Source organism: Ranitomeya variabilis, chromosome 1 (genome assembly GCF_051348905.1).
Source record: "Ranitomeya variabilis isolate aRanVar5 chromosome 1, aRanVar5.hap1, whole genome shotgun sequence".
NCBI classification, from domain to species: domain Eukaryota; kingdom Metazoa; phylum Chordata; class Amphibia; order Anura; family Dendrobatidae; genus Ranitomeya; species Ranitomeya variabilis.
The window spans coordinates 761,552,552-761,579,272 of record NC_135232.1 but is presented as its reverse complement, the minus strand read 5'-3'; the positions used below and the strand labels follow the sequence as shown (position 1 = coordinate 761,579,272).

The 26,721-nt window shown below is 41.8% G+C and overlaps 1 protein-coding gene across 2 annotated transcripts in view; it reads left to right on the top strand.

Moving 5' to 3' along the window:
- The window catches only part of DIRAS1 (DIRAS family GTPase 1), a 55,644-nt gene extending 32,469 nt beyond the window's left edge, over positions 1–23,175 (top strand). For both annotated transcript variants that reach the window (XM_077271671.1, XM_077271666.1), the window contains exon 2: positions 18,846–23,175. In XM_077271671.1, the coding sequence (XP_077127786.1) occupies positions 18,865–19,461 (597 nt within the window). In that variant the 5' untranslated portion in view covers positions 18,846–18,864 and the 3' untranslated portion in view covers positions 19,462–23,175. The remainder of the gene's footprint in view (positions 1–18,845) is intronic.
- Positions 23,176–26,721: the final 3,546 nt, after the last annotated feature.

The window sequence follows — 26,721 nt, the reverse complement described above, 5'->3', positions numbered from 1 at the left end:
GGGCTGAGATATCCTGATGGATGTGGTTGATTTTTTCATGACTTATTTCACCTGCTGTTGTACATACAAAACACATGGCTTCATAGCAAATGTTCTAATTGGGCCCCCTTCAAAAAAAAAAAAGAAAATATATACATAGATCCTTATTGAAGCCAGCAATACCCAGCAATACCCCTTTTATGGACATTTTAGAGTGTGATGAACATACATGCCCCCAGCCACACTGAGTATGGTATCCTTACAGTGAATCCCAACATAAGTTTTACCCTTCACATAGTGTAGTTAGTACTTGTCAGTATGATGTCTCCAATCAGTATGAGGGCCCCCATAGCCCCCTACTCTTTATAAGTGCCCCCACACAGAATGTGGGTCCCCACAGCCTCCCCCCACAGAATTTGAGATCCTACCCTAGAACTAGAACTCAATATGGGAGCCCCCACAGCCCTCTATGAAGTATGATAACCCACACAGTTCCTCCACTTAGTATAATGCCCCGTATAGCCCGGCACGCAATATAATGGCCCCCAACAACTCCTCACTCAGTATGATTGACTCCACAGCCCTTCACACAGTATTGGGGCCACCACCGCCCCCAGCATAGAATGAGGAGCGCCACACAGGATGATGAACCCCAGAACACATCATTCAGTATAAAAACCCCACTCAGTATAATGACCCCCACAGTCTGCAACTTAACTTTGGGGCCAACATAGTCACTTATAGCCACTAAAACGGTATTATAACCCCCACAGACCCCCATTCAGTTTAACAGCCCCTACCAGCCCCACACTCAGTTTAATTGCACCCACAAGCCCCCACACATTATTATGGCAGCCACGTCCCCACCACTCAAAATTATGACCCCCCCATCCCTCCACTCAGTATTATGGACCCACCAATTAGTTTGACTGGCCCCAAAAGCCCCCATTCAGTTAAATTGGCCCCCAACAGACCCCCAGTATGATGGCCCCCACAATTACTGACATTTAAAAAAAACAAAACACAATACTCACCTTGCCCTGTTCCCTTAGGTCTGAGCTAGCTCCACACTACAGGTGCGATGTAGTGACATCATCTCGCCTGCAGTCTCAGACTCATAGACACAGGCTGAATGGTGGATCACGGAGCCTTGGGCTGCCTGATGTACAATTATATTCAAGAGTATCCACGTCTCGAGAATGCAGATACTGCTGAAATTGTGATGACAGGGGTATGGGGCTTGATGCAAATGGACGGTACACCGCTACGGACTGTACACCATACAATATACATATTCCTCCCTGTACATGACCGAAATATATACATACTACACATCATACATGGCACACGTATAAAAATATATTATACCCAATATCCACACTCCTACTGAGAGATTCCCTTTGATAGCACCATTGTAAGCATGCCAAGGCTTGTAGGTGCATGTATTTCTGCCCTTTCCTCAGTTCAAAATGTTATTAACAATGGCAGGTAACAGGAACAGTGGTGGTCAAGATAAGGTCTGGAAGAACAAGCAAAATTTCAGTGAAAGCTGCTCCTGGGATTGCTTGAGAGGTAAATCAGAATCTCCGCTTGACTGCAAAAGACCTTCAGAAAGATTTAGCAGACTGGAGTTGTGCATTATTTTACTGTTCAGGGACCCCTGCACAAATATGGCTTTCAAGAGTCATCAGGAGAAAACATCTTCAGCATCTTCACCATGAAATTCAATGTCAAAAGTATGCAAAACAACATCTAAACAGGCCAAGTGACAGTGGTCAGAATTGTAAAAATTGGCTTGGTCATTAAGTACAAAATTGTCTCTGTCACTAAGGGGATAACTGTCCAAGCAAAGTGTATGTGATTTAATGAAAACTGTTGCTGAACTATACAATTTTTGTTCTTTTATTTCTCTAGAGGCTTCTATGTGGAGTCTAAAAAAAATGTAAGTAAAAAATGTGCCACTGGGCACTAAGCAACATAGATTTGTCTCTCTTTCTCTTCTGCAAAAGTTGGGAGTTTTGGCATGCACATTACATATTACAGGCCATGGAATTTGAGTGCATTAGTTATTGTTTTCTTTTAAGAAATTGTACCTGCTGATTCTAGGGCTTTCTGTAGCTCTTCACAGGTGGTCATTGGCTCTTGGACAACTCTTCTCATAACTCTTTTCACTTCTCTGAATAAAATCTTGCGGGGAGCACCTGATCGTGGCCGGTTTATGGTGAAATGATGTTCTTTCCACTTCCAGATTATGGTCCCAACAGGGCTCACTGGAAGCTTCAGTAGTTTAGAAATTTTTCTGTAACCAATGCCATCAGTATGTTTTGCAACAATAAGGTTGCAAAGGTCTTGAGACAGCTCACTGGTTTTACCCATCATTAGATATTTCTTGTGTGTCATCTTGGTACTGAGACACCTTTTTATAGGCCATCAGTTGAACCAGCTAAGTTTTCACTAAGTGGCAGGATTGCTTTCTAATTACTGAGAGATTTCAGCTAAAGTCATTACTTTCCATGTTTTTTCACCTCTTTTTCTTTATGTGTTCAATGCTTTTTACTTGTGTAATTTCCCATTATTAGACATAACTTAATTTATGGACATCTATGGTTTGATTTTTTTTGCCTGTGTGGATTGGCGAGTGAGTGATCGAATATAGGGAATAAAAGAAAGTTCGGTGTTGAATATGACCCCAAGACAGCGGGCATGCTGCTTGGGAGTTATGGTTGAACCCTCCAGGGTAATTTCGATGTTGGGTAGAGTGAGGTTAGTAGAAGGGAGAAACACAAGAAAATCCGTTTTGGAGAGATTTAGTTTCAGATAGAGGGAGGACATGATGTTAGAGACAGCCGACAGACAATCCTTGGTATTTTGAATTAGGGTAGGGGTGATGTTAGGGGAAGAAGTGTATAATTGGGTGTCATCAGCATAGAGATGATACTGGAACCCAAATCTGCTGATTGTTTGTCCAATAGGGGCCGTGTATAGAGAGAGAAGAGGCCTAGGACTGAGCCCTACGGAACCCTGATATAGTAAGGGGATGAGGAGAGGAAGAGGAGCCGGCAAAAGATACAGTGAAGGAGCGGTCAAAGTGTCAAAAGCGGCAGAGAGATCCAGGAGAATCAGCAGAGAGCAATGACCTTTGGATTTAGCTGTTATTAGATCATTAGAGACTTTAGTGAGGGCAGTTTCAGTGGAGTGTAAAGAGCGGAAACCAGATTGTAAGGGGTCGATAAGAGCGTTATCCGAGAGATCGCGGATTAGACGGGAGGGGACCAAGCAGGAGTTTAGAGATGAAGGAAAGGTTAGAGACAGGTCTGTAGTTAGCAGTGCAGTTCTGGTCCAGGGATGGCTTTTTAAGCAAAGGGGTTATGATGGCATGTTTAAATGAGGAGGGAAAGATACCTGAAGAAAGAGAGAAGTTAAATATTTTAGTCAGGTGAGTGGTGACCACTGGTGAGAGAGACTGCAGGAGATGTGAAGGAATGGGGTCACTGTTGCAGGTTGTAGGCCGAGCAGAAGTGTGGAGCTTGGAAACTTCTTCTTCTGAAACAGGCTCAAAGATGTTTAGTGAGCTTGAGGTGCGGCAGGGAAGGGGATCCAGGCACTGAGGACATTGGGCTGAGATATCCTGATGGATGTGGTTGATTTTTTCATGACTTATTTCACCTGCTGTTGTACATACAAAACACATGGCTTCATAGCAAATGTTCTAATTGGGCCCCCTTCAAAAAAAAAAAAGAAAATATATACATAGATCCTTATTGAAGCCAGCAATACCCAGCAATACCCCTTTTATGGACATTTTAGAGTGTGATGAACATACATGCCCCCAGCCACACTGAGTATGGTATCCTTACAGTGAATCCCAACATAAGTTTTACCCTTCACATAGTGTAGTTAGTACTTGTCAGTATGATGTCTCCAATCAGTATGAGGGCCCCCATAGCCCCCTACTCTTTATAAGTGCCCCCACACAGAATGTGGGTCCCCACAGCCTCCCCCCACAGAATTTGAGATCCTACCCTAGAACTAGAACTCAATATGGGAGCCCCCACAGCCCTCTATGAAGTATGATAACCCACACAGTTCCTCCACTTAGTATAATGCCCCGTATAGCCCGGCACGCAATATAATGGCCCCCAACAACTCCTCACTCAGTATGATTGACTCCACAGCCCTTCACACAGTATTGGGGCCACCACCGCCCCCAGCATAGAATGAGGAGCGCCACACAGGATGATGAACCCCAGAACACATCATTCAGTATAAAAACCCTACTCAGTATAATGACCCCCACAGTCTGCAACTTAACTTTGGGGCCAACATAGTCACTTATAGCCCCTAAAACGGTATTATAACCCCCACAGACCCCCATTCAGTTTAACAGCCCCTACCAGCCCCACACTCAGTTTAATTGCACCCACAAGCCCCCACACATTATTATGGCAGCCACGTCCCCACCACTCAAAATTATGACCCCCCCATCCCTCCACTCAGTATTATGGACCCACCAATTAGTTTGACTGGCCCCAAAAGCCCCCATTCAGTTAAATTGGCCCCCAACAGACCCCCAGTATGATGGCCCCCACAATTACTGACATTTAAAAAAAACAAAACACAATACTCACCTTGCCCTGTTCCCTTAGGTCTGAGCTAGCTCCACACTACAGGTGCGATGTAGTGACATCATCTCGCCTGCAGTCTCAGACTCATAGACACAGGCTGAATGGTGGATCACGGAGCCTTGGGCTGCCTGATGTACAATTATATTCAAGAGTATCCACGTCTCGAGAATGCAGATACTGCTGAAATTGTGATGACAGGGGTATGGGGCTTGATGCAAATGGACGGTACACCGCTACGGACTGTACACCATACAATATACATATTCCTCCCTGTACATGACCGAAATATATACATACTACACATCATACATGGCACACGTATAAAAATATATTATACCCAATATACACACTCCTACTGAGAGATTCCCTTTGATAGCACCATTGTAAGCATGCCAAGGCTTGTAGGTGCATGTATTTCTGCCCTTTCCTCAGTTCAAAATGTTATTAACAATGGCAGGTAACAGGAACAGTGGTGGTCAAGATAAGGTCTGGAAGAACAAGCAAAATTTCAGTGAAAGCTGCTCCTGGGATTGCTTGAGAGGTAAATCAGAATCTCCGCTTGACTGCAAAAGACCTTCAGAAAGATTTAGCAGACTGGAGTTGTGCATTATTTTACTGTTCAGGGACCCCTGCACAAATATGGCTTTCAAGAGTCATCAGGAGAAAACATCTTCAGCATCTTCACCATGAAATTCAATGTCAAAAGTATGCAAAACAACATCTAAACAGGCCTGATGCATTTTGCAAGTCCTGTAGACCGATTAGGTTAAAATAGAACTCTTTGGCCACAAGGATCAAAGGTATGTGTGGAGAAAAAAGGGCACAGAATTTCAGGAAAAGAACATCTTGCCAACCATAAAGCATGGAGGTGCATCAATCATGCTTTGGGGTTGTGTTTCAGCCAATGGCACGGGGAATATTTCACGACTAGAGGGAAGAATGGATTCAATGTAATTTCAACAAATTCTTGATGCAAACATAACACAATCTGTAAAAAAAGCTGAAGTTGAAAAGAGGATGGTTTCTACAAATGGATAATAATCCTAAACACACATCAAAATCCACAATAGACTACCTCAAAAGGCGCAAGCTAAAGGTTTTACCATGGCCCTCTCAGTCCCCTGATCTGAACATCATTAATATCTGTGGCTAAACGTCAAAATAACATTGCATGCAAGATGACCCGGGAATGTCACAGAACTGGAAGAATTATCCAAGGAAGAATGGATGAAAATCCCCCTCAATCCTATCAGACGCTACCCCCCCCACCCCCCCCCAAGCATAGCCCTCCATCGGACGCCACTGACAGCATAAAGCCTTATCGGATGTCCAACTCCCCCAGCATAAACCCCCATGGAACATCCAGTCTACCACCCTACCCGTTTCCTCCATTATGATAATGACCTAACACTAGCATCCTGTATAATCTGAACCTCCCACTTCCGTCTCCAAGACTTCTTGCTTACTGCGCCAATTCATTGGAATTCACTTCCTAGGACAATTTGATTAATCCCCATTATCCACAGTGTTAAGCGTGCCCTAAAAACGTTTTTCTTTCGATTGGCCTATCGCCTCACCTTACTTATCTAACTATCCCTGTTTTGCCCATACAAAACTTTCTTTTAAATTAGGACCCTCGTAGCATCTGTTCACACACCCTCTATCACTTATTAGTCCTCTCTGTCTATCAAAGATAGGATAAATCCAGCTCAACAAACTTGTAAACAAACTTCTTTCTTTATTCTCCTAAACTGCTCAGCAGAATGTAAAACAACATCAGTGTTGACAATTACATGAGATGCAACATCGATGCATTTCAGGTGACTATGATTGATTAAGGGTGCGTAGTCACCTGAAACGTGTTGATGTCGCATATCATGTAACTATCAACGCTGATGTTGTTTTACCCTCTACTGAGCACTTTTGCTGGATAAAGAAAGACGTTTGTTCACAAGTTCGTTGAGCTGGATTTCTCCTGTCTTTGATTGCTCCACGCCCTGACACATCATTTCCTGTGCTCCGATCACCTAAGGATGTCCATTAAGGTGAGCTGGACTTTTTTCTATTTCCTCTGTGTCTATACTTATACTGATACCGGTTGGTTCAAGCAGCGTTATGTGAATCCCTCTAAGTATGTTATTGATGGCCGGAATGTACAAAACAAGCATTTTGTTTTACCATTCAGCTTTTGTATCTCCCCTATTTCCTCATAGATTGTAAGCTTGCTTGCAGGGACCTCACTCCTCTCAGTATATGTTGATTTATGCGTTATTACATGTTCCGTCTAAAATGTACAGTTCTGCGGAATATATTGGCACTATAGAAAAAAAATTATTATAGGGGGCCACACTGTATATAAAGGTCTATATGGGGTCTCATACTGTATATAGGGGGCTATGTGAAGGCTCATACTGTATAAAGAGAGGATATATGGGGCTCATGCTTTTTATAGGGGGACATGTGGGAGGAGCTCACGTTGTATGGGGCTATGTCAAGGGCTGTATATAGGGAGGTTATGTGAAAGTTCACACTGCATATAGGGGGCTATGTGGGGTCTGATACTGTATATAGGGAGCTACAGTTGTGCTCAAAAGTTAACAAACCATTGCAGAATTTTTGCTTTTTTAAGAGCTCTTGGGCTGCAAAGGGCCCATATATTGTTCTTGCACAGGGGCCTTTTCTATTACCCCTAACCAGCTAACCATGATTGTAACTACGGTGGTATAGGGGAACCTCAGGCGATGACCTCACTGTTATTGAAAATAAATCTCCATACAAGGACCAACACTGATATTACCGCTATATGGTGCTAGCAGTGCTGCTCATTATTCCTGAGGTCTACGGAAAGTGCTATTTGAGCTATCAATTCAAAAATACAGATTCCCACAATGGGTGAGTGCGGTGGAAATAATATTCCATATCAAGTAGTCACTATGGCTTAAGAGCAAACAAAACTACAGGTGGTTATTTAAGCCCAACGCTTTTCATTATTTTTCGTTACTGCTTAAATCATAAGGGGCTAGCAGTCATAGATAAAGGTAAAAAATGATAAAATATCGGCATGGTTGCAAGCCGCATGGAGCAGCTAAACTGGCACGTATTTAGGACAAATGTAGTCCCACCCTCCAAAGTCAGCGTTCCCTATTTAACCAATCATGGCGGTATCATCCAGGAACGATAACCCCTCAGAAGCGTGGAATCAAACAGAGGTAAGATTGCGTCAGCCTTTCAGACACCATATGACAAGCCGACCGGCACTCCCACGAAATTCAGTAACCAACCTTGTGTGTGAATTACATTTCTTAAGTTCAAAACCCACATCCAATCATTACGCTGGAATTCCTGAGGGCTTGGTAGGTGGAAGTAATTTGCTCTGCCACTCGGTCCAATCATCGCATGGGGATGCCTGGAGGTTCATATGCGGTCAGCCAATCAACATGGAAACAACTTTATCCTGTGCCGTGGATACTGAAGTGAATAAATACATACACCACTTGCTTCACAAGATACATTTATATCACTTATCCCGATGGAACAAATGTCCTGTTTATCTTATGAAGATGCACTGTTTGTGAAACAAAGGATTATACGTATTACTTCTTTCTGTTTTCAATATAAGATCAAATACTGCAAAGTCCATGGTCTGTATGTGCCTTTCTTTCAATTAAGCATCCTTAAATATTTCATTTTCAATCTCCATTAAACAGTCATAATTTTGGTGTAATGTTGCATACGCATAACAGTTCAATACCAAGGGCAAAATTGCCAGTATGTAGGGTTTTGGGCAGAATTCTACTCTATAATGTGGAGCCACAGTATACAGGAGGAATGTTCAAATACAAATCTATATATATATAATTGTCTAAGGGGTACTTCCGTCTTTCTGTCTGCAACTTCCGTCACGGAAATCCCGCGTCGTTGATTGGTCTCGCCAGCTGCCTGTCATGGCTGCCGCGACCAATCAGCGACGGGCACAGTCCGATTAGTCCCTCCCTACTCCCCTGCAGTCAGTGCCTGGCGCCCGCTCCATACTCCCTGCAGTCAGTGCCCGGTGCCCGCATACTCCCCTCCACTCACCGCTCACACAGGGTTAATGCCAGCGGTAACGTACCGCGCTATGCCGCGGGTAACGTTACCTCTGCTATTAACCCTGTGTGTCCCCAACTTTTTACTATTGATGCTGCCTATGCAGCGTCAATAGTAAAAACATCTAATGTTAAAAATAATAAACAAAAAACCTGCTATACTCACCCTCCGTAGTCCGACGATGTGCTCGCGGCTGCCGCCATCTTCCGTTAACAGAGATGCTTTGCGAAATTACCCAGAAGACTTAGCGGTCTCGCGAGACCGCTAAGTCATCTGGGTAATTTCCCAATGCATCCTGGGAATGGAAGATGGTGGCTGCCGCGTTCATAGGGACAGCTTCGCTGGATCCCAGGGGGTGAGTATATAACTATTTTTTGTTTTAATTATCTTTTTTTAACATGGAAATGTGCCCACACTGCTATATACTACGTGGGCAGTGTTATATAGCGTGTGGGCTGCGTTATGTACCGCGTGGGCTGCTGTATACTACATGGGCAGTGTTATATACTGCGTGGGCAGTGTTATATACCGCGTGGGCAGTGTTATATACCGCGTTGGCTGCGTTATATACCGCGTGGCTGCTATATACTACGTGGCCAGTGTTAGATACTATGTGGGCTGTGTTATATACTGCATGGCCTGTGTTATATACTACGTCGCCTGTGTTACAGTGCCTACAAGTAGTATTCAACCCCCTGCAGATTTAGCAGGTTTACACATTTGGAATTAACTTGGCATTGTGACATTTGGACTGTAGATCAGCCTGGAAGTGTGAAATGCACTGCAGCAAAAAAGAATGTTATTTCTTTGTTTATTTTTTTTTTAAATTGGGAAAAGTTTTTTCAGAGGGTCATTTATTATTCAACCCCTCAACCCCCCAGAATTCTGTTTGGTTCCTCTAAAGTATTAAGAAGTAGTTCAGGCACAAAGAACAATGAGCTTCACATGTTTGGATTAATTATCTCTTTTTCCAGCCTTTTCTGACTATTTCAGACCCTCCCCAAACTTGTGAACAGCACTCATACATGGTCAACATGGGAAAGACAAAGGAGCATTCCAAGGCCATCAGAGACAAGATCGTGGAGGGTCACAAGGCTGGCAAGGGGTACAAAACCCTTTCCAAGGAGTTGGGCCTACCTGTCTCCACTGTTGGGAGCATCATCCGGAAGTGGAAGGCTTATGGAACTACTGTTAGCCTTCCACGGCCTGGACAGCCTTTGAAAGTTTCCTCCCGTGCCGAGGCCAGGCTTGTCCGCAGAGTCAAGGCTAACCCAAGGACAACAAGGAAGGAGCTCCGGGAAGATCTCATGGCAGTGGGGACATTGGTTTCAGTCAATACCATAAGTAACGTACTCCACCGCAATGGTCTCCGTTCCAGACGAGCCCGTAAGGTACCTTTACTTACAAAGCTTCATGTCAAGGCTCATCTACAGTTTGCTCATGATCACTTGGAGGACTCTGAGACTGACTGGTTCAAGGTTCTCTGGTCTGATGAGACCAAGATCGAGATCTTTGGTGCCAACCACACACGTGACGTTTGGAGACTGGATGGCACTGCATACGACCCCAAGAATACCATCCCTACAGTCAAGCATGGTGGTGGCAGCATCATGCTGTGGGGCTGTTTCTCAGCCAAGGGGCCTGGCCATCTGGTCCGCATCCATGGGAAGATGGATAGCACGGCCTACCTGGAGATTTTGGCCAAGAACCTCCGCTCCTCCATCAAGGATCTTAAGATGGGTCGTCATTTCATCTTCCAACAAGACAATGACCCAAAGCACACAGCCAAGAAAACCAAGGCCTGGTTCAAGAGGCAAAAAATCAAGGTGTTGCAGTGGCCTAGTCAGTCTCCTGACCTTAACCCAATTGAAAACTTGTGGAAGGAGCTCAAGATTAAAGTCCACATGAGACACCCAAAGAACCTAGATAACTTGGAGAAGATCTGCATGGAGGAGTGGGCCAAGATAACCCCAGAGACCTGTGCCGGCCTGATCAGGTCTTATAAAAGACGATTATTAGCTGTAATTGCAAACAAAGGTTATTCCACAAAATATTAAACCTAGGGGTTGAATAATAATTGACCCACACTTTTATGTTTAAAATGTATAAAAATTTAACTGAGCAACAAAACTTTTTGGTTTGTAAGATTTATGCATCTGTTAATAAATCCTGCTCTTGTTTGAAGTTTGAAGGCTCTAACTTATTTGCATCTTATTAAACCTGCTAAATCTGCAGGGGGTTGAATACTACTTGTAGGCACTGTATATGCTGCGTGGGCTGTGTTATATACTATTTGGGCTGTGTTATATACTGCGTGGCCACTGTTATATATTGCGTGGCCTGTATTAACGCATCGGGTATTCTACAATATGTATATATGTATATAGCAGCCACATAGTATATAGCACAGGCCACATAGTATTTGTCTGCTATATACTACATGGCTCCTATATACTACGTGGCCTGTGCTATATACTATGTGGCTGCTATATACATACATACATACATACATATTCTAGAATACCCGATGCGTTAGAATCGGGCCACCATCTAGTAAGATATATATTTATTAATCTCTTCAGAACAAAACATTTGTGGTTTATAAATCTAGCCATTCCTCTTCAATAGGAACAACTGATCCCAGTTAATCTTCTAATAGAGGAAATCTTTAAGGACGTATAAAAAATGCAAATGATATAGATTCATTAATCCCCTCTGGACAAACAGTTCACAATTTATGGATCCATCTACTCTCCCTGTAGGATTAACTGGCCCAGTTACCTCCCCTTATCGGAGGACGTACCACCTCAATTGCCTGAAATTGGATGGCTAGAGGAGCATCAGGGTGGATCTCTAACATATGACTGGCAAGCGAAGTATCCTCTTTTCTTTTAATGTAGCCAATATGGTCCAAGATTCTCCTCCTTAGCTCTCTTTTGGTTTTTCCCACATAATTGAGTGGGCATGGACAAGTTGCCAGTAGACAACACCTTTAGTCTTACAAATAGCCAGTTATCGATTTTGATATATCTTTTTGTTGTTGCTCTTAAAAAGGTTTTACTTTTGAGTACGTAATTGCAGGCATCTATAAGTGCCAGAGGTAATCCTATGACATAGTGCCTATGAACTAGGTGATCTTGGAGGTTCCTGCCCCTTCTGTATGTGATAATAGGTTTATCTGGCAGGACATCTGTGAGATCACCATCTGCTTTCAAGATAAGCCACAAACCTTGTATGATACTCCTAACTTCATAACTCTGATTAACAAAAGTGCCAAACAAATGGATGTTATCATTTGGCTTTATTGTTTCCCGAAGAGACAATAAAGATTCTCGACTCTGTGTTATCGCGTACCTATATGCTTCATTGAGTACTTTTATAGGGTATCCTTTATCTAGAAAATGATTCCTTAAGTCTTTTGACTTATTTATGTATTCACCTATGCAGGAACAGTTACGTCTCAGTCTGATATATTGGCTTTTTGGTATACCTCTACGTAATGGGGCAGGATGATAGTTGTTACAGTACAGAAAGCCATTTGTGGAAGTGGGTTTTCGGTATAGGGTTGTCTCCAGTTGTCCATAGGACCTATTGACAATTGTGATGTCCAAAAAATTGAGATGTTCTCTCTGGATCTCGCTGGCGAAGAACAGCCCTATCTCATTCTGATTGAGATGGTTGACAAACTCCTTGAATCTAATTTCAATATCTGTCTATTGAATAAAATATCATCAATATACCTCACCCAAAATACGATGAATGAGGTGTATTGCTCCATGCTATCTGAAAAAAACATTCTGTCCTCCTACCATCCCAAGTAGAGGTTTGTGAAACTGCATGCACACAGGCTGCCCATGGCAGTCCTGAGTTGCTGGTGGTAAAACTGACCTCCAAATGTGAACACATTCTTGGTCAAAATGAATTCAAGCGGGTTGATAAACTGGTTATGCTCTTTATATTGGATACCTCTCATATTTAGGTAAAACTTCACTGCTTCACATCCTAGATCGTGTTTGATGGAGCTGTAAAGAGCTTTACAGTGGGTACGGTAAGTATTCAGACCCCAATAAATTTTTCACTCTTTGTTTTATTGCAGCCATTTGGTAAATTCAAAAATGTTTATTTTTTTCTCATTAATGTACACTGTGCACCCCATCTTGACTGAAAAAAAGAACAGAAATGAAGAAATTTTAGCAAATTTATTAAAAAAGAAAAACTGAAATATCACATAGTCATAAGTATTCAGGCCCTTTGCTCAGACACTCATATTTAAAACCCTGCTGTGGAACCATGAAAAAAATCACTGCTTTGGTACCATGGGGTCTATATGACCCCAGGCTCAAATTCATCATATTTTATTAAAATGAACATGCTGGCTGTTCAGAATAATCAAGTTTTATTCTGTCATCATTTCAGAACACAGTTATGAAATCAAACGTAACTTTGAAGTGATTTATTTGTCATCATCAAACACAAAATGAAATTTATACCAAAATGCTTTACTAATAACTAAAAGTATTCAAATTCAATAAAAAAAATGCACAATAACTGCAACTGTGTGGATTTTAGTAAAAACATAATGACAGCGAATGATCTGGCAATAAATTTAGCCCTTACATTCACTGGACGTCATAGTGCCTTGTTCTTCACAAATTAACTTCTTGTAGTCATTGCAAACAAATCTCGTCTTTTTGTCCTTCGATTGAGGACAAACATAGCACCGTTTACGCTGTCCTGTAAAGGTACCCACACACTCAGCGACGCTGCAGCAATATAGACAACGAGCCGATCGCTGCAGCGTCGCTGTTTAGGTCGCTGGGGAGCTATCACACAGACAGCTCTCTCCAGCGACCAACGATCAGGGGAACGACTTCGGCATCGTTGAAACTCTCTTCAACGATGCCGAAGTCCCCCTGCAGCACCCGGGTAACCAGGGTAAACATCGGGTTACTAAGTGCAAGGCCGCGCTTAGTAACCCGATATTTACCCTGGTTACCATTGTAAAAGTAAAAAAAAAAAAACCACTACATACTCACCTACTGATGTCTGTCACGTCCCACGGCGTCCACAGGGTTACGCGCTGCTGCTCAGAGCTTCCTGCACTGAATGTGTCAGCACCGGCAGTTAAGCAGAGCACAGCGGTGACGTCACCGCTGTGCTCTGCTTTGACACAGTGCAGGAAGCTCTCGGCAGCAGCGCGTAACCCTGTGGACGCCGGGGGACGTGACAGACATCAGAATGTGAGTATGTACTGTTTTTTTTTTAACTTTTACAATGGTAACCAGGGTAAATATCGGGTTACTAAGAGCGGCCCTGCGCTTAGTAACCCGATGTTTACCCTGGTTACAAGTGAACACATCGTTGGATCGGCGTCACACACGCCAATCCAACGATGGACAGCGGGTGATCAGCGACGAAATAAAGTTCTGGACTTCTAGCTCCGACCAGCGATATCACAGCGGGATCCAGATCGCTGCTGCGTGTCAAACACAACGAGATCGCTATCCAGGACGCTGCAACGTCACGGATCGTCGTCGTTCTCGCTGCAAAGTCGCTTAGTGTGAAGGTACCTTTACACTGCTGGTGTCACTTGGAAGTGACTAGCCATTGTTTATTTACAATTATATTACAAAACCTGTTAATAAACAGAAATTTTTTTTTAAAAAAAGTCAGACAATAAAGGTACTATGGGGTCAGGATAGTCCCAAACACAGAAAATTGAAAATAACTTTGAAACAAAATTGAAAAACAAATTCAAAATATCAACATAAGCAGAAATATGTTACTTGAAAATACATAGAAGGTCTATGTGTGAGATTGACCAGTTTTAGAAATATTTTGCGGGGGTCTATATGACCCCATGGTTCAACAGCCGGGTTAAGTTACATGCTGTCCATTTCCTTGTGATCCTCCTTGAGATGGTTCTACTCCTTCATTGGAGTCCAGCTGTGTTTAATTAAACTGATAGGACTTGATTTAGAAAAGCACACACCTGTCTATATAAGACCTCACAGCCCACAGTGCATGTCAGACCAAATGAGAATCCTGAGGTCAAAGGAACTGGCCAAGGAGCTCAGAGACAGAATTGTGGCAAGGCACAGATCTGGCCAAGGTTACAAAAGTATTTCTGCAGTACTCAAGGTTCCTAAGAGCACAGTGGCCTCCATAATCCTTAAATGGAAGAAGTTTGGGGCCACCAGAAATCTTCCTAGACCTGGCCGTCCAGCCAAACTGAGCAATCGTAGGAGATGAGCCTTGGTGAGAGAGATAAAGAAGAACCCTAAGATCACTGTGACTGAGCTCCAGAGATGCAGTAGGGAGATGGGAGAACGTTCCACAAAGTCAACTATCACTGCAGCCCCCCAACAGTCGGGCCTTTATGGCAGAGTGACAGAAGCCTCTCCTCAGTGCAAGACACATGAAAGCCCGCATAGAGTTTGCTAAAAACACATGAAGGACTCAAAGAAATAAGATTCTCTTGTCTGATGAGATAAAGATAGACCTTTTTGGTGATAATTCTAAGCGGTATGTGTGGAGAAAACCAGGCACTGCTCATCACCTGCCCAATACAATCCCAACAGTGAAAAGTGGTGGACGTATCATGCTATGGGGGTGTTATTCAGCTGCAGGGACAGGACGACTGGTGTCATTAAAGGAAACATGAATGCAGCCAAGTACAGAGATATCCTGGATGAAAACATCTTCCAGAGTGCTTTGGAACCTAGACTTGGCCAAAGGTTCACTTTCCAACAAGACAATGACCCTAAGCACACAGCTAAAATAACAAAGGAGTGGCTTCAGAACAACTCTTTGACCTTTCCTGACTGGCCCAGCCAGAGCCCTGACCTAAACCCAATTGAGCATCTCTGAAGAGACCTGAAAATGGCTGTCCACCAACGTTCACCGTCCAACCTGACGGAAATGGAGAGGATCTGCAAGGAAGAATGGCAGAGGATCCCCAAATCCAGGTGTGAAAAACTTGTTTCATCATTCCCAAGATGACTCATGGCTGTACTAGCTCAAAAGGGTGCTTCTATTCAATACTGAGCAAAGGCTCTGAATACTTATGACCATGTGATATTTCAGTTTTTCTTTTTTAATAAATTTTCAAAAATTTCTACATTTTTGTTTTTTTTCAGTCAAGAAGGGGTACAGAGTGTACAATAATGTGAAAATAATGGCCTGTTTTGAATTTACCAAATGTCTGCAATGAAACAAAGAGTGAAAAATTTAAAGGGGTCTGAATAATTTCTGTACCCACTGTACATCCAAACTCGCAAGAAGGGTGTTAGGTGGTACTTCAATCCCCTCAAGTTTTTTTCTGAAAGTCCTTCAGACGAAACACTTTTGTTTCATTGCAGCCATTTGGTAAATTCAAAAAAGTTTGTTTTTTTTTCTCATTAATGAACACTCTGTACCCCATCTTGACTGAAAAAAAACAGAAATGTAGTAATTTTTGCAAATTTATTAAAAAAGAAAGACTGAAATATCATATGGTCATGCAACAAGTTTTTCACACCTGGATTCTTCCTTGCAGATCCTCTCCAGTTCCGTCAGGTTGGATGGTGAATGATGGTGGACAGCCATATTCAGGTCTCTCCAGAGAAGCTCAATTGGGTTCTGGTCAGGACTCTGGCTGGGCCAGTCAAGAATGGTCACAGAGTTGTTCTGAAGCCACTATTTTGTTGTTTTAGCTGTGTGCTTAGGGTCATTGTCTTGTTGGAAGGTAAACCTTTGGCCAAGTCTGAAGTCCAGAGCACTCTGGAAGAGGTTTTCGTCCAGGATATCTCTGTACTTGGCCGCATTCATGTTTCCTTCAATGACAACCAGTCGTTCTGTCCCTGCAGCTGAAAAACACCCCCATAACATGATGCTTCCACCACCATGTTTCACTGTTGGGATTGTATTGGGCAGGTGATGAGCAGTGCCTGGTTTTGTCCACACATACGGCTTACAATTATCACCAAAAAGGTCTATCTTCATCTGATCAGACCAGAGAATCTTATTTCTCATAGTCTGGGAGTCCTTGATGTGTTTTCATATGTCTTGCACTGAGGAGAGGCTTCCGTCGGGCCACTCTGCCAGCGCGACTGGTGGAGAGCCGCAGTGATAGTTGACTTTGTGGAACTTTCTCCCATCTCCCTACTGCATCTCTGGAGCTTAGTCACAGTGATCTTGGGGGTCTTCTTTACCTCTCTCACCAAGTCTCTTCTCCCACAATTGCTCAGTTTGGCTGCACGGCCAGGTCTAGGAAGATTTCTGGTGGTCCCAAACTTCTTCCATTTAAGGATTATGGAGGCCACTGTGCTCTTAAGAATCTTGAGTACTGCAGAAATTCTGATGTAACCTTGGCCAGATCTGTGCCTTGCCACAATTCTGTCTCTGAGCTTCTTGGCCAGTTCCTTTGACCTCATGATTCTCATTTAGTCTGAAATGCACTGTGAGCTGTGAGGTCTTGTATAGACAGGTGTGTGCCTTTCCAAATCAAGTCCTATCAGTTTAATTAAGCACAGCTGGACTCCAATGAAGGAGTAGAACCATCTCAAGGAGGATCACAAGGAAATTGACAGCATGTGACTTAAATATTAGTGTCTGAGTAAAGGGTCTGAATTCTTATGACCATGCGGTATTTCATTTTTTATTTTTTATTAAATTTGCAAAAAATTCTACATTTCTGTTTTTTTTCAGTCAAGATGGTGTTCAGAGTGTACATTAATGTGAAAAAAATGAACTTTTTTGAATTTACCAAATGGCTGCAGTGAAGCAGAGTGAAAAATGTAAAGGGGTCTGAATACTTTCCATACCCACTCTATGTATATATATATGTGTGTATGTGTATATATATATGCATATATGTGTATGTGTGTGTGTATATATATATATATATATATATATATATATACACTAGATGGTGGCCCGATTCTAACGTATTGGGTATAACATAGCTACATAGTATATAACAGAGCTACGTAGTATGTAACACAGCCACATAGTATATAACATAGCCACGTAGTGTATTGCACAGCTACGTAGTGTATAGCACAGGCCACGTAGTATATAGCAGAGCCACGTAGTATATAACACAGTCACGTAGTGTATTGCACAGCTACGTAGTGTATTGCACAGCTATGTAGTATATTGGTCAGCGACGTAGTATATAACATAGCCATGTAGTATATTGTAGAGGCACGTAGTATATTGCATAGCTACGTAGTATATTGCACAGCCACATAGTATATAACAGAGCCACGTAGTATATTGCACAGTCGACGTGTATATTGCCCAGCTACATGGTATATAGCACAGATTTGTAGTATATAACAGAGCCCTCGCAGTAACACAGCCCACGTAGTATATAGCAATGTGGGCACTATATGCATGGTTAAAAAAGACTTAAAATAAAAAATAAACATATACTCACCTTCCGAAGGCCCCTTGAAGTCCTGGCGCCTGTGTGTGGTGCACGCGGCAGCTTCCGGTCCCAGGGTTGGTATGAGCGCAGGACCTGTGATGATGTTGCGATCACATGACCGTGACGTCATGGCAGGTCCTTCTCGCATAGCATCCTTGGCACCGGAACCTGCCGCTTGCACTGCCGAGGACAGTGCGCGACGTCGGATGGTGAGAATAACCTTTTTTATTATTATTATTATTATTATTTGTAATATTAGATCTTTTTACTATTGATGCTGCATACACAGGGTTAATAGCGTTAACGGAGTGCGTTACGCTGCGATCCGTTTACACTGGCATTAACCCTGTGTGAGCGCTCAGCGCTGACTGCAGGGCAGTAAAGCAGCGGCCATTTCGCTGCCAGACTATGGCCGTCGCTGATTGGTCGTGGCAATGGTCATGGGCGTTTTGCCACGACCAATCAGCGACTTGGATTTCCATGACAGACAGAGGCCGCGACCAATGAATATCCGGGGCAGACAGACAGACGGAAGTACCCCTTAGACAATTATATAGTATATATATATATATATATATATATATATATATATATATATATATACACAAGACTGTGACAATGTTACCTAATATTAGTTTGTAAAAGCTATCTGAATTTATTATGTGATTGTATCTGTATTCTTTCAAGTCTAAACACATTCTTTTCCAATAAATATGATTGTGTTTTATTGCCTTTTATTCTAGGACTCAACAAGCCGTAAAGATGCCAGAACAAAGTAATGATTATCGAGTAGTTGTCTTTGGAGCAGGAGGTGTTGGGAAGAGCTCATTGGTTCTACGTTTTGTAAAAGGAACATTTCGAGACACTTATATCCCCACCATCGAGGACACGTATAGACAGGTCATCAGCTGTGACAAAAGTGTTTGCACCCTGCAAATCACAGATACAACTGGAAGTCACCAGTTTCCAGCCATGCAGCGACTCTCTATTTCTAAGGGTCATGCCTTCATTCTTGTCTTTTCAGTGACCAGCAAACAGTCTATTGAGGAGCTGAAACCTATCTATCAACAGATCCTGCAGATTAAAGGAAGTATAGAGAGTATTCCAGTCATGCTGGTGGGAAACAAGTGTGATGAGACGCAACGTGAAGTGGATACAAAAGATGTGGAGGCTTTGGCCAAAGAGTGGAAATGTGCCTTCATGGAGACCTCAGCCAAGATGAATTACAATGTGAAAGAACTTTTCCAAGAGCTTCTGAACTTGGAGAAAAGGAGAAACATGAGTCTAAATATTGATGGCAAAAGGTCCAGCAAGCAGAAGAGGGCAGAAAAAATTAAGGGGAAGTGCAGTCTGATGTAAGCAATGGAAATGCTGGTGCATCTGTTTCATTCATGTATATACACAGTCATACCAGTTTTCAATTCTGTTGTTGCTTGGAAGAGAGGAATATCCCTTGCTGCATTTTAACACTGTGACTGCTCAGGCATGCAGAAATTGCCTTGCACATTCATTTTGCAGCAATGACAGGTTTTGCTTCACTATCAAATGTCATTAATTTTATTTTTGAAAAATGTAAAATCTGACAGAACAATACCCCTTTTCTATTATATTTTTTTTTAAAGAAAGAACACTGGAGCTATGAAATGTCTGCTCTGCTTCAACATGCATATACAACACAAAACTACACAAGTTCACGGCTGTTAGCCTTATGATTACAGATTAACTTAATTATTAAAGGGTGGTGCTTAAATAAAGTATCAGGAATGTGTCCTGGTCCATAAAGAACATTAGAAAGCGATGTATTGAGGAGCACAAACAGAGGCATCAAAGAATACAAAGTTACCTTTGACCTTACAAATGTAGTACTGAGATAACAGAGGAGGCCTAAAAACAAGAAAAATCCAACTTAAGAGACTTGGCATAGAAAAGCAATCTGCATGCTTCTATTGATTGTCCATTTGGAAGATTATACAGTTCATTTGAAAATAAAGGACAGAAACCATGGCTTTACAGAATAAGAAATTATATATTTGTGGGTTAAGTTGCTTATTAGTGTTCATACAATTTTGGAATTATGGACTGGACGTCAAATTGAATCACACACCTCTGCACATGCATATGTACGAATGTTGGAAAATACTTATCTAGAAAGAAAAATGGACGAGATGACAATTTGGCACTTTTTACTGGTTCTTAATAAAGCAACTCATTCCAAAAGAAAAAAAAAGATATAACATTTGGCTTACTATTCTCTGTAAGAAAGGAAAATGCCATTGAGACACTACTGTTATGTATTTTGTGTGCAACTTCGTTGTAAAGTATTTTTTATACATAATATTATTTAGCATCTTGTTGACTGTATGCACAGTAAGAGGAAAAGAAATAGACAAAATGAGTTGGTTACCTCTCTATTGTCAGACCAGCCATCTATTATATGTGTGGCATTAACCTCAAATATGGGACAGTAGCATAGAATACTCGGTACTTCATACTCAGTACTGCAGGATAATGTGATTGCTTCATTAGAGAAAATGGTCTGTATTATTGGTAAACCATGTATAAACCATATCCCTTAATATATACTAAACAAATCAAAATATTTAAAAATGAACACGAGATATTCCTAGATAAAGTTATTACTCTGAAGGAATGTATGCAATGGAAAGGGGTTGTCAAGTAGTATGTTAGCAATCATCATACGTATATATACAACACATCTCTTGTAACCTTTCCATAATGTAGAAGTATAGCAATGTATGTATAATGTTCATAGTCTGTGTGTAATATTAGCCTAGTACAGAGCAAAGTGTTAAAGGCACAAGAGGTAGGTGAATCCTATATGATTTGCCCCACAAACATACATTTTAAGCCCACATAGATGTGTTATCAAGCACAATGTACAGTGATTATCCAATAAACAGAATAGCACAGAAACTAAAATAAAAAGGAAAGTCCAGCAATGCAAGAAAAAAATATTTAAAATAACATATTTTAGATCTTTAAAAATTATGAAAGAAGAATTAAAATTCATATTAGTGCGAATGTCAACACGTTTCCAGCTGTACAAGCTCTTAATAAAGATTAAGAGCTTGTAGCGCTTGAAACATATTGACTGTAGTGCTAATATGTACTTTTAATTCTTTCATATTTTTTTTAATTATCTAAAATATGATGTTTTAAATATTTTTTGTTGGGGGTTGCGGGATTCTCCTTTTTCCTCCGTCATGGCTTCATTGCTCAGGAAACCAACCTGAGGTCTCCGCGCACCGAGCCCTCATTCCGGGCATTTCTCAATCCAGTGAACTGATGGTGCTTTCATCTTTTTCACAGAACCTAGTATGCCAAGAGGGAACTTTGGAGGCTAAGGTTACATGATTAGAAAATAATCAATGCCCCATATTACACAATCACGTGTGACTGTAACTAAAGAAGGTGTTTAAAACTGTTAGGAGAAACACTGTGAAGGCAGTAATGAGTCCGTTAGTAAAAGTCAACTGCACTGATCATTTGCCAGTATTAGAATTGAAGTATCAAAATACTAAAAGAGCACAAATCTAATTTTAAAAGCACAAGGAATGAAGTAGGTTAGACCTTTTCTACAGATCTGTTTGTGTTTCAAATGGATCGATCATTACAGAAGGGTACAGGGCCATTTAACTCTGCGAATAAGAAAACAGCAAGTTTGTTCCTCAATATTAGCCTACAAAAGCATAAAGAGGCTACTAAACATTAATATTCCAAAAATATATTCTGTTCTATACCAGGGACTGGTTATACATATTTATAGAGGAAAAATTCCTGGAATTATACAGCTATAAAAATAGAATATAAACTCGAAGAACTAAATAAATGTATAAGCAACTAGAAATATGTACAACATTGTATCTGTACACATAGAAACCCAAGCCTACATATGTACGTTTATTGAGACTGGAAAGGGATGTCTACTGAGATATCTACCAAGCATCTTGTTGAGATTGGAAACACTTGAGCATAGTGATGGAAACTAAGGATACGCATGTACATAAAGAAGGAACCAATGACATGTATCCTTAGGGGCAACTTGTTCACTAATAATGTGAGTAGATATTTTTACATATAGCAATTATCTGTTTCTCCCATCAGGCACCATAAATCAGGGATAAGTGTTACAGGGAGGAGAGTCAAGAGCACATATCTAAGGAGATGGAACTCCAGACAAAGGACACAAGTCAGCATGGTCTGTAAGATCAAGTACCCATAGTTATAGGCACAGAGATGAAAGACCTCAGGCAGAGAGACCATTAACCTTGAATACATCGACTGAAACTAATAATGGGTTTCTACATGGAAGCAAAATAAGCATGTAGGATTCATAAAAGAAATAAAACAGAAAAATATTATGTTTCAAAGGAGCTTGTGTGAGATTATTATTAGAATGTACCCGACTGCCTTTACAGGAATCATGAATACTGAGTAATGCATCATTTTAGATGAATATAGTAATTAGACAGTAATGACCAATAATTGTAAATTTTACATGTAAAATATATGTAGTATCTTTAATCCAAACGTGCACCCAAGATCAACTAAAAAAGGAACATGTTAATGGCTTCAGACATTCAAATTTAAAGAGAACCTGTGAGCACAGTAAATGCTTAGCTGTAATAGCACTGTAATACTGATTACATTGATAACTGTGGCAAAGAAATCCGCTTTTTGTTTCTTTAATCACCACTAGAAGTTTTCTTCTAATTGACATTCAGTGCATCGGGGCTGGATTTTGCACTGGGTCTTCTCCAAGCCTGTTTGTGATTCCCAGCCCCCCTGCCATCCTCCGGTATGTGATTCCCAGCCCCCCTGCCTCCAGTCTGTGATTCCCAGCCATCCCACCTGCCTCCGGGCTGTGATTCCCAGCCATCCCACCTGCCTCCGGTCTGTGATTCCCAGCTATCCCACCTGCCTCCGGTCTGTGATTCCCAGCCATCCCACCTGCCTCCGGGCTGTGATTCCCAGCTATCCCACCTGCCTCTGGTCTGTGATTCCCAGCCCCCCCTTGTCTTTTCCGGTCTGTGATTTCCAGCTATCCCACCTGCCTCCGGTCTGTGATTCCCAGCCCCCCCTTGTCTACTCCGGTCTGTGATTTCCAGCCATCCCGCCTGCCTCCGGTCTGTGATTCCTAGCCCCCCTTGTCTGCTCTGTTCTGTGATTCCAGCACTCCCCACCTGCCTGCAGTCTGTGATTCCAGCACACCCCGCCTGCCTCCAGTCTGTGATTCCAGCACTCCCCGCCTGCCTCCAGTCTTTGATTCCAGCACTCCCTGCCTGCTTCCGGTCTGTGATTCCTAATTAGAAGAAAACTTTAAACCACTGATTACAGAAGGAGATCAAAGCAGAATTCTTCATCAAAGTTATCAATGTAATCAGTATTAGAGTGCCGTTACCGCTATGCCTTTACATTAACATTATAAAATACTGCTGACTGGTTCTCTTTAGGTGCTGTATTGTGATATGTTTAGTGAATAATGTAGAGCAACCTCCAGAGCAGCAGGGCACTGTAAGGAAACCCATTATACGTAGGATGACGTAGACAGTCATTGATTACAATGGGTCCTTTGCAGAGCTTGATTGCCCATTGTAATGGTTTTATATAGACATCAGCCATAAAATACTGCAGTTCCCTAGCATAACTAATGGATGACGTGTTCCTTGCAGAAAGATCCTGCGAAACAGCATCATTTTTAAGCAGTTCTGCACAGTATAAAATTATATAAATGAAAAAGTATAATACTAAAACATACGCTTATAAATTAAGCAAAACACCCGAACATACTAATGCTATTTTATACAAATATTTGTCTGGTTTAGGTTGTTTTCTGTTTCATTTTGTGCCAAATTAGAGTTATTTAACACTGAAAAATTGCCATTAATTAAATGTATATCTCAAATTATTTTTCAATTTGCGTTTTCAGTTAACCTATTTTAGACTATTATTTTATCCAATTGTTTTATATTGCTAACATATATTATAATTTATATAGATGGTCAAACATATACCTTGTCTTGTCTGCTGAAGTCCACGCTTCTAATAAAGTGCAATATTTTGAGAAATTGCAATATATTTAGCAAAATGTATTAAAAAAATGGTACTTATCGTTTTAATTGAAACTCTATGGCTAAATTCATATGAGCATGTAAAATATAATTACATTTTCATCCAGAAAAAATGGCCGATTTTTAATCTGAATTGGCCCATATGCCATCTGAAGGCAATCTGTATTGCTTCTGGTTTTTTTTTAATACATCAGCCATTATTAAAATTTACAAGACCAAATTCAGTTTCCTTTGTTAATAATTGCAAATTATATGCAAACAGTGTCTAATCCTCTGCTAGCCACGTTATTCTGGTTTTGGACATTTCACTTCCAGTTCTATAATAAGGCAGAACCCTTCTTTCATTGTGATGATGTTGAATCATAGCTGGCTTAGCTACTGATCAGAAGTGAAGTGGTGGGACCTGGGATGTAGCTGTTACTAGAGGATCAGAGAACAGACCTAAATGAACCACACTACTAATTTAAGTTAGTAATTGAAGTCCATTTTTAATCAGGTTGAAACCAGTTTGCCATCTTTATTGTCTCAGATCTTAGATCTGTTCTGGGCAACCCCTGACCGAGTTCTGTGTCTCCCTGTTTAAATCCACGTCAGTTCTCTTGACTCCTATAGGTGAAAAAAAAACATTTGCGCACTGACTGTTTTAAAAGAGCAGATTTTATCCTTTACAGCTTTATTGACCATATTCTCTGTCCCTGAATCGTCAAAGCAAATCAGCTGAGATGGTGACCACAAAATACACAAGTAGATTTATATCATAGCATCAATATTTGGGGTTAAAATTGCACAGTTTTAGCCATGGCACAAATGGAGCATACTAAATCTGCTGCTACCTCATGGCTGTCATGCATATTAGTCAGTATTTTATATGAAAGGGGTTGTCCAGCCTTAAAGGGAACCTATCACCCCGTTTTTTAAAAATTAGATAAAAATAGTGTGAAATAGGGGCAGAGCTGGGCTTTACATTAGTGCCTTTTTGGTGTCTTTACACCCCCGTTAGGCTGCCGAAATACCTTTGTGAAGTGGCCGTTTTGTCCTGTCACTCAAGTTGGTCAGGTCGGATGGGCGTGGTCACAGCGCTGTTTCTCCCCCAGAATCCTGCTCATCATTACGTTGGTGGCGTAGTGGTGTGCGCATGTCCAAAGAGAAGATCCACTGCCCAGGAGATTCAAAACAGCGCGGTCTTCGCTATTCGCCGTTTACCGGTGGGCGCGGCCATCTTTCCTGTGGCCGCGCGTGCGCAGATGGAGCGCTCTGCTGCCCGGGGCTTCAGGAAAATGGCCGCCGCGATCTCCATCTGCGCACGCGCGGAATCCCGCGGCCATTTTCCTGAAGCCCCGGGCAGCAGAGCGCTCCATCTGCGCACGCGCGGCCACAGGAAAGATGGCCGCGCCCACCGGTAAACGGCGAATAGCGTAGACTGCGCTGTTTTGAATCTCCTGGGCAGTGGATCTTCTCTTTGGACATGCGCACACCACTACGCCACCAACGTAATGATGAGCCTGATCTGGGGGAGAAACAGCGCTGTGACCACGCCCATCCGACCTGACCAACTTGAGTGACAGGACAAAACGGCCACTTCACAAAGGTATTTCGGCAGCCTAACGGGGGTGTAAAGACACCAAAAAGGCACTAATGTAAAGCCCAGCTCTGCCCCTATTTCACATTATTTTTATCTAATCTTTAAAAAACGGGGTGATAGGTTCCCTTTAAGCTACATGTCTACAGTCTCTTTATGTGACTGCAGACTTGTGAATCCTCACATTGAGCACCTTGCACACTGAGAATTGTCGTGTGTCGGCACTAGGAGTCGGTAGTCATGTGACTGCAAGTATATGATTTACATATTTCCTGCCACATTCCAACTAGACTGTGTCTGGCCTTGCGCAGTAGACTAGCATTGAGTGAGGTGGCACTCATCTAGTCAGCACCTGACTACATGGAAGCAGCTTGGCTTAATTGGAATCACTAACAATGGCGGCACTCAGTTCCATTAAACCTCCACTCAACATGTCTGTTTTTCATTTATTTAGTGTCACCTGTTTTTTCTTTAAGTCTGCTACGAACCATAGTTATATATCAATCTAAAAAGCTTTGTAAATGCAGAGATCAGCTAATCCCTAGTAAATATTTTCCATGCATTTGCCAACTGGAAATGTGCTATAAATGATCTGAAATGGAAAGTATTTGGAAAGGTTTTCTTATATTATGCACATTAGAAAAGGAATAGTGAGGAGTAAGACACAAATGATGTTTTGGTATAAAAGCAATAACTGAGTTTATATGTGACTAACTCAGCTGTTTCCTTACCTCGCAGACTGACACGGAGAGAGCCACGGCCATCTCTCTGAGGTTACCTAACCATCGGGGGAACTTCTGCCATGTACACTGCCCATGGGACGGGGAAATGTGTAGAGTCAGTAAAACAGTGTTTAATATCCTTGTTTATTAAAGGCAGTCAAGGATTGTTGAAAATGTTACTTTAGGTGAGAATTTTCAGATCCTGCACAATCATGTCTAAACTTTA